General features: G+C 52.4%; 2 protein-coding genes across 5 annotated transcripts in view; one reads left to right on the top strand and one right to left on the bottom strand.

Annotated features, from left to right (window-relative positions):
• Positions 1-1722, top strand: part of LOC119099124 (osmotic avoidance abnormal protein 3) — a 29440-nt gene extending 27718 nt beyond the window's left edge. For all 4 annotated transcript variants that reach the window (XM_037222207.1, XM_037222208.1, XM_037222209.1 and 1 more), the window contains one exon: positions 335-1722. In XM_037222207.1, the coding sequence (XP_037078102.1) occupies positions 335-405 (71 nt within the window). In that variant the 3' untranslated portion in view covers positions 406-1722. The remainder of the gene's footprint in view (positions 1-334) is intronic.
• Positions 1573-7672, bottom strand: LOC119099125 (sodium/calcium exchanger regulatory protein 1). Its single transcript, XM_037222210.1, has 4 exons — positions 7553-7672; positions 6405-6577; positions 2392-2493; positions 1573-2010 (listed from the first exon to the last, which is right to left on the bottom strand). The coding sequence occupies exons 1-4, from the start codon at positions 7620-7622 to the stop codon at positions 1960-1962; spliced, it is 396 nt and encodes a 131-aa protein (XP_037078105.1). The 5' UTR covers positions 7623-7672; the 3' UTR covers positions 1573-1959.
• Between the last annotated feature and the right edge of the window lie 1145 nt (positions 7673-8817).

The following is an 8817-nucleotide window of genomic DNA, read 5'->3' as shown; positions in this document are numbered from 1 at the left end:
TGCAATAGCAGTGTGTTGTTCTGTCTGTTAAGTTAGCGGTCTGGTCCATATGATGACTAGTGGCATAATGATCCAACTGATTACTCCAGTGGTACTCTAGTGGCACTCGGCGATGTTTGTTTCTAGTGTTGCTTTATACAGCCATCCTGGCCGTGTCGTAACTCCCGTAGCGACTGTGACTCCCGTGCTCCAAAACTGATAAGCCTTATTAAGCCCCACACCTTGCATAAGCCGTACCGTGGCTTCCACTGACTAGTTCAGGCGATATCACGTGACTCGGCGTCAGATGCTGGACCCAAGGCCGCGTGTAACTCTGCACCGGGGCGGCCGGCAGGCTTCGGGTCGGCAAAGCCGGGTCGACTGGCACCATTCGGCGCCAAGAAGAACGTTATGGACTCTTTGTAGCGGCGCTGCCGCCACGCCGGCCGGGGATGCGCCGCCGCCGCCGCCTGCCGGGTAGACCGGCCCGGTGTCGCTGCCCCCTGGCGGTAGCTCTCGGGATCCGGCGCGGCAGAGGCGGCGCCGCTGGTGACCGTTCGGTTAAACGACGCTCGGCTCTGTTGCTTTGTGACGATGACTGTTACGCGGCTATTTTTCCTACTGTATGAACGTTGAATTGGCTAGGTGTGTGCTGAGACACTATTTTTGTGAGCTGTTGGTGGAAACGTTATCTGATGATGGACGGCTACCATTAGCGGATTGTGAAAGCCGACCGATTTCCTTGTTTCGGCGACCGTTGGGAGCCCATCGCCTGTGATGGTTGCGGTGAAATATCTGAGCACTCATAACCCTCGTGACAACTGCACCGAGACATCCTACGTCGGGGTACCCCGATTCTCAAATATTGTTGTTGCTGTCACCAGGTTAGAGACCACCTTTTGTCGACGGCAAGCTTGGTTCCGTATTTGTTGTGTTGTCTGGAATTATATTTCCCGTATTATTTGCATGAAGCCATTATTTTGTGGCTCCGTCTACCATCTCATTGTCATAATTAACGGGTGCGTGCGTAGGCATACTTGTGGTTTAAGAAACAATCATGCAGGGTGTAGAGTGCAATTTTGTTACGACCAATTTACTCTGTACAGGGTGGTTGTAACTGGTATTTTCTCGCTGATTTCATTACAAATTAATGGTACAATGGCGTGTATTTTAAGTCTATTAGCCATGGACCTGCCGGTGAGGGCGTTGTGAGGCCGTTTGCCAAGTTTGCAGTGCCTCGCGGCCCAGCATATGCCCCAGAGGCGCGCGGCCGGAGCTGGCCGCCACCCCAGGTCCTGGAGAGGAGCAGTGAGGGGCCGGCCGAGGGGCGGTTGAGACGTCCTTGGAGCGTCGCAGAGCTGTGATGCTTAGTGCCATGTGTTAAGTGCTTATCATTTTTTTCGTTTTTTAAATCCGTTATCTGGAGGGAGTGATTAAAACAATCTTCGTTCATCCCCCTGTTCTTCACATGAGCACAGACGTATGCTTCCGAATCCGATTCCCGAAGGTGTGGAGCAGAGCAAACTTGGTTCACCCACGCGCTCCTCACAAGACCGCAATCACAACTGAAGTTGAGTTCGGAAGATTTCCATGGAAAGGTATGTAAATGTATTGTCACGCATGCGCGCACGCCACCGCGCCTGTTCATCCCCTAGCCTTGGTGCACCGGTAGATGCCTGGCGGCTAGTCTCGTCCCCATTGGCAGATTGGTAGACAGAGACTGGACGCTGGGCCGCCAGCAGACAGAGACTGGACGCTGGGCCGCCAGTAGACAGAGACTGGACGCTGGGCCGCCAGCAGACAGAGACTGGACGCTGGGCCGCCAGCAGACAGAGACTGGACGCTGGGCCGCCAGTAGACAGAGACTGGACGCTGGGCCGCCAGCAGACAGAGACTGGACGCTGGGCCGCCAGTCTCATCCCGTTCGGCGGATGATGGCCGCAGGACATCGCACCTCGGTGGGGGGTCGCAAGGGACGCGTCACTGCCGCTTGTACACCCTCGTGCAAACGACGTCATCGCAGGATACCGTCTGAAACAGTGCAGGAGACATTCGAGGTGTCACCAGTTGTCGTCATCTCAAAACCCAAAACGTGAAGCGACGCATACCTGACTGACGCATACTGACCATACCTGACCGGAGAACGGCGAGTCAGGCAGCCAATTGTCCACGGAATGCAACATACAGAACATGGACCTTAACAACAGCTGTTGGAAGAGGGGAGGGGACCAAAGGAAACCAGAGTTTTAGATGGTCCAGGTCTTTGATAGGGCTGCAATATTTGCACGCGTTTATTGCAGCGTTCCTCACAGAAATAAAGCTTCAACTACGGAACACATGAGTGCACATATGACCAGAGAACGCAGAACGCAACGAGAACGTTCGCGGGCTCAGGTGAGGCGGCACACCCACCATCTCGATGGCGTCGTCGGTGAATTTCCGCACCAGCGTCGACACCTTGCCGCCTCCGGTCTGTTTCTCGGTCAGCGTGTCCCCGTCCTTGGTCACCACGCTCTGCGGGCAGGGACGGGGAGCTGTCGACGCTGGTAAGGCCCGCGGGGGCGATGGAGGCGGCAGTACACGACTCCTGATGCTCTCCTGGTGCATGTGTGCGCACGCGGCAGCGAGGACTCGAGTCTTTTCATCGATGTTTAGGCGATACTAGATCGGGAGCACCAAAAATGGTCGGGATCGATTTTCAATATCGATTTTCGATGATTTTCGATCGATGGTGCCTTTCGATGCTCGAATGGGGCTTACGAAATAGTATGCATTTGGAGAAGGTGCAGGCTGTTCACTTTAAGCTGAAATGAAGCAGGCAGCCGTTGGTTCCATATGATACTTCTGCAGTGATAGCCATTCTACGCTAGTGCGCACACTCTGGATTCGTCCACGCGTCTCCTGCCGCGATAGCACAGGTCGCAGTGGCAACTGGCCGTCGTCGATGTGTCGCCCCGCCTGGCGGGACGGACCGAGATAAGCGGCGGCATTAGGCAGGCGAGATCTGGACTTTGTACCTTTGAACCGGGCTATTGAACTTGTCTGTTTTGTGGCGTCTGACCTAGCGCAATAATACGGCCAGTGAGAACGTCCAGCGTAGCTTGCGTCGAATGGAGCTGATTCTGATGGTGAAGAGTTTAGAGCAAGTGAAGAAACATGCATCTCGTGTGTTTATTTTTGTTGAAATAGCTCCGCTTGATCCTCTTCACTGATGACGTGGCATTGCGCTCATAGCTGTTTTCAAATGATGGTGGCTGGAGATACGAAGAGATATGTGGGGACTTCTGAGGAGATATGTGGGGACTTTTGAACCACATCAACATGTCTGGGCATTAACATGAGGACCTCAAACTGATACATCCATACACATCACTGCGCACCATGCGTGCATTTCATATCGACCAGTGTTGATTTAACCCCGCCGCACCCTTAGCAATAACAACGCCTCCGGCTGTTCCAAGAATGAGAGCTCCGGTCCAACTCGGACGACGACGAGCGATTTTGTTGAGACGAGCGGCCGCCGTTTAAACACGTGGCGATGACGCGCGGGGCCGCACACGGCGCCGCCGCCGGCCGGCCCACAAACATACCTGTCCGCCGTGTATTTACAGTGGGTGCCCGCGAACTCGGACCGGCAGCTATAGAGCCGATGGTCGTGCGGTCCCGGGCCAACGTATCGTGAAATTAGACTGCCGCTATGCAGCTGCGGACCCGTTGCCAGGCCGTCGCACGCTCTGGTTGTGAGCTGTATACATGGTTGGCCTTTCGCACATGGGATGTCCTAGGGACTGCTTAGCCGGTATTCGGCCAAATACATTCAATGCGTCAGGCTTATTTTGTTTTGTTGATTGCATTTGACCGAATGTTATCGTTGACCATGTGTCTTTGCCGCCGTATCAAAAAGCTGAAATGCTCAGGCCGAGCGGTAACTTGCCAGCTTGCCTTTTTGCCGATATTGACGAAATGTTTGTGAGTCAAAATACATATTTACTGAATGCCAACTTATCCAAATGCTCCTTAGTCTGATACTAGTTGCCGGAGCACTCTTTAGTTGAATGCTCATCTTCGCATATGCTGTTCAGTCAAATGTTGATAAGCTGAATCGTTATTTAGTCGAAAACTAATAAGCTGAAAAATCGTCTAGCCTTTCAGAATTTTCGGAGCCGTGTTTTCAACGGATGTTGATTTGCTGCAATCCTCTTATTCAAATGCTAATTAGCGGAATGTGCTTAAGCCGAATGCCTAAGCATCAAAATTATCTCAATAGGCTCTTTTTGTGGGCGGTTTTCACTGTCGCCTTACGAGAAGAGGCCTCAGCAGCTCACCTCAAGATTTCGAAAACCCAACAAGCTGGAACTACCGAAAAGGCAGCGATGGAAAGGACTAGTCAAGCTGTATCATATAGATGTGAAGGAATAATAGTGAATGCGCCTTTTCATGGCTTAAATTAGGTCCAACATAATTTTAGTACAAGAACTGAGCACATTACAGCACGGGAAACGGCATTGAATATATTTAAAAATCTCTATAGGATGGGCATCGACAGATCTGCCCTGTATGGTGTCATGTCAGGCTAGAGGGATCAAAGTTTTTGTTCCGGTTGGAGGCCATTGTTTCATTGACCCGCCAAGCTGTATGAAGAACCCCAATAACGCAAACCTAACAGAATAAATCATCGTCCCTAAGACTGTTGCTTACGCCCCACCAAGCTTTGTCGTTCTTTCATGAGTAGTTCATGGGCCGCCCAATACGGTCTGCGGTCGTTATTGCTTGATATAATTATGAACTGTGCAATTCACGCTTCGGCAAATGAATTCAGCTAATCGGCCATTCAGCAAATTTTTCGTTCGTTTATTGCCGTTCGTCAAAATCACATTTCGACAAAAAGGTTATTTCACAGTTCGGTGATTTTCCATTCGCGTAATTGCCATTCGTCAAAGTCCCATTTTGGCATATTGACATTCAACTGTTCCGGCTAACTTATTGTCGGCTAATCAGCATTTCAACCTTCGACTAATGCACATTTCGACAACTTTCACCTCGTTAAAAACGAATCGTCGATATGGTTTTCGCTTTTTAGCCGTTCGCTTTCTTGGCATGGCGGCAAACGGCGTGTTAGCAGAAGGCATTCAAGTTTTCACATTTGGTGAAAAGCATGAGGCTAAACACCAATCGGAACTTAGGACTGGAACCTGTTGCCACGCATTACGAGGTCTGGGTTATGAGCATCGCGGAGTCCAAATACCTCAGGGATGGGAGCCGAGAACGAAGCTTTTGCTGTCACCATTATTTTAATGTTACGGGCTCATTCGCGTCAATGATTAAGTTCTTTTTCCAAGCTACTATGCGGCATGCATTATTTACTGAACTGGAATCCGTCAACTTTACGTGACGTGATGACGAGGACTCTCGGCCGCTGGGGCGCTGACAATCTCAGTGGCTGCTGCAACTGTTCGAGAATGGCTTGACCACTTTGGGATCATTTTTGGCCGGGATTTTTGTTAGGCTTGGGCTGATGAATAAAGCACCCAACATGTGCTAAAGTTTGGGATTACATTTCCGATACATAGATGCGTCTACTGAAACCAACAGCTGATCAGTATTTCATTTTTGTATGCATCCATGGATGTACACTGAACATAAATTGCACTCGGTATTTATTCATTTCCATCCCCTTATTCATCTTGCGTGGGCACTTAATAGGGGCCTTCATGGGCGAAATTTCCTTAACCAATCCAGCTGCAACCCATGGGGCTGTGTTCATGCCCACACGCTGCCCATTCTTTTTTGTCGATAATCGCAAAACTGTATGTGAATGGAGCTAACTATGAATAAAGAAGCGCAATTGGTAACATTGCGTAGCAGTCTTTGAAGCATAGAACCGACATTTTGTCAAGATCTGACCCTTGCCCATAGCCAGATACGTAATTTTCTCGATGAGCACCTAACCCAAGCCTATGTCCATTTGGGTGGTCATTTCAAATGGTACCACTTGTTGCTTTACCCAGCCTGTGGAGTACTCTGGAACCTATCAGGTCCTCTCTGCAGCTGTTTCGGTGTCAGCTGCGTCACTATAGCGCGGCTCAGTTCGCCACGGCTGCAGCCATGATCGAGAATGACACTTGACAGAAAATGGCACAATGACACCTCGAACAACGCGTGTCAACCCAGCGTTCAGGCGTGGGGCGAGACAGAGGACAGTCCTCCCGGTCCACCGACAGCCCACTGACCGTGAGACGGTCCTCCCGGTCCACCGACAGCCCACTGACCGTGAGACGGTCCTCCCGGTCCACCGACAGCCCACTGACCGTGAGACGGTCCTCCCGGTCCACCGACAGCCCACTGACCGTGAGACAGTCCTCCCGGTCCACCGACAGCCCACTGACCGTGAGACAGTCCTCCCGGTCCACCGACAGCCCACTGACCGTGACCTTCCTGCCGTCGGGCGTGGTCATCTCCTGCTCGGCGCCGATGTCGAACTCCTGCTCGTGCGTCTTGAACGAGGTGACCTGGCGCAGCTTCCAGTGGATGCCGTCGGTGGTGACGGTGATGACCGGCGTGGCCGCGTTCGCCGCCTTCCTTGTGATGAGGCCGACCCCTGCATGTGGATGGCCACGTGAGATGACCACACCAGTGGTTTGTAAGAGGAACGCCACGCGCGCTGCCGCACATCCTTTTACGAAGTATCCGCGGCTGCAGTGGTCGTAATAACACCCGGAAGCTATGGCACAGGGGATGTTGGAACCCAGGACCTAACGTGGGTGCCGAACGCGCTAACCAGCCGGCCTTTACGCTCAATATCTTGCAGCGTCTGACCTCGGTATATCGTGGAGCTTCGGGTCAGATCAGGTCAGAATGCGCTCGTCGGCCAGCGCCAGAGGATAAGTTTGAACTGAACACATGCTGCAGACATGGGCGCGTCTTGGGTCCGCACTCTGGGTCAGTCGGAGGTTTCGGTCTGTTTTAGTCTAGCGGCCGGGTGACCCGGTGTGACGGTCTGCTGGTCGGCAGCCAGTCTGTCCCATGATGAAGCCGCCGTCTCCGTTTTCGGTGCGTTGCCGCGGCACACGCCCGGCTGCAGGCACAACTCGGGAGACGAGAGCCGGGTCCGAGAGAAACGGAGCAAACCAACTATGTTCAGCAGTTGGGTCCTTGTGGTCCAGTGGGGTTTTAGGGCGCGCCGACAACCGAGGTCATTTTGCGCCCAAAATGAGGTCGTGAGGTCAGCAGTTGTGTCCATTGCAAATGCAACTTCTTTGGTTAAGTGCATTGCCCTGCACGGGAATACACCTACCTTTATCGAAGGGAACTATTGTGAGATATGCTCCACCCTTGGTTATTTGTGACAACACAACAGCGTCCGTGTTACGTCGAAAAGGACCGCGGGCCGTATGCCTACGAGGTTGAAGTATTGGAGAAGAATCAGAAGATGTTGACAAGTGAGCACAATGAGTCAAGTCATGCAGCCAATTGTCTGTGGGAACTCCGGCACAGTTCCGGATCAACGCAGACAGCCGCCCAAAATGAGCTCGCATTCCGGCCGTCGTCGCCTCCGCCGGTCGCCGCCACTCACCCATGGCCTTCATCACCTCGTCGAACTTGTCGGACGACGCCAGCTTGTACTCGCCGTTGTAGGTGACCATGGTGGCGGGGGCGCGGGGCGTGCTGCGTGCGGCGTGCTGCGTGGAAGAGTGAGGCGCCCCGGCCGGCCGGCTGCCCACCCCCTCCCCTCCCCGCCCGATAAGGTAAGCACGGCGGCGGCGGCGCAGGGCGAAGTCCAGATGCGGCGCGACCATGTACAGCGCCGCACATACACCCTTCGCTCTCGGCGCCGGCTGTGATGACACCCAGTCGGTGCTTACAGACGCAGACGTGTTGGCGTGAGTCGGAGCAGCGCGCCGGCTCGTCTCGCGGTGCATTCGGCCGTCAGGTGGGGGGGGGGGGGGGGGGCGGAGGCACACTATGCCGCCGCCTCACTTCGACTCGCTAATTTTTGGGCGAATAGTATGTCAGGGTTTCGAAAAAGCCGAACTGTTATCGGTACTTTCACTACTTGTATACACATCAACAAGCCGAATGTGGATTTCCAAAAAGCTTGCACACCAGTGGTAGCACGCCACATGAGGTCGCACCTGATCGTAATTAGGGGTCATGTGAGGTCACACCTGGTCATATTCAGAGGTCACGTGAGATCGCACCTGATATAATAAGGGGCCATGTGAGCTCATACCTGAAAATAATCAGAGGTCATGTGAGGTCTCACCTGACACTAATAATTATTGGCTACGTGAGGTTAAATTACAAATATTGAGCAAAACTAATTTGTAAAAACAAAACAAAGCAAAACTGTAATTTGTTGTGCCCATTTGTGATAAATGAGTGCCTGTAGCTAGCGCAAAGCCCTCTATTGGCTTCATCATGCTTGCACTGTGCACCAGACTGTCCGAAAATTAGATCCGATGAGGTGACCTGACCTTCAGCCCATGACCTTCACCTGACATGACCTTGGCCAGCAGCGTAGTTTTGCAAAATGAGTTGGAGGGTACTGAACAGTGAAAAATGATCCAACATGGCCCCAAAAGTATGCCAACAAGCAGGATTCTCCCCCGATTTCGCCCACTTTCTCCCCAAAGTTGGGGGACTGAAGTCCCCAACTAAACAGAAAACTATACCCATAACCTTGATCCGAACTGGTCTTGTTCCTTGACCTCTATCTTGACCATCATCCGCATATGATGGTATGCAGATGATGACGTGACGGTATGAGGTCGATGATACGATTGTATGATGGACACGCACAAAACTGTACCACTAATATTGCAAGTGATAGAGGGTCCT

Source organism: Pollicipes pollicipes, unplaced genomic scaffold, assembly GCF_011947565.3.
Source record: "Pollicipes pollicipes isolate AB1234 unplaced genomic scaffold, Ppol_2.1 Scaffold_4740;HRSCAF=5597_pilon_pilon_pilon, whole genome shotgun sequence".
Classification (NCBI taxonomy): domain Eukaryota; kingdom Metazoa; phylum Arthropoda; class Thecostraca; order Pollicipedomorpha; family Pollicipedidae; genus Pollicipes; species Pollicipes pollicipes.
This window is presented reverse-complemented; position numbering and strand designations above follow the sequence as displayed.

What these genes read in the sequence shown, in the direction of transcription:
- LOC119099125 (XM_037222210.1), bottom strand. Translation starts at nt 7,622, where the DNA reads ATGGTCACCTACAACGGCGAGTACAAGCTGGCGTCGTCCGACAAGTTC. An exon ending in CGAGGTGATGAAGGCCATGG is followed by an intron (nt 6,578 to 7,552) that starts GTGAGTGGCGGC and finishes ATCCACATGCAG; the next exon opens with GGGTCGGCCTCATCACAAGG. An exon ending in CCGACGACGCCATCGAGATG is followed by an intron (nt 2,011 to 2,391) that starts GTGGGTGTGCCG and finishes GCACTGTTTCAG; the next exon opens with ACGGTATCCTGCGATGACGT.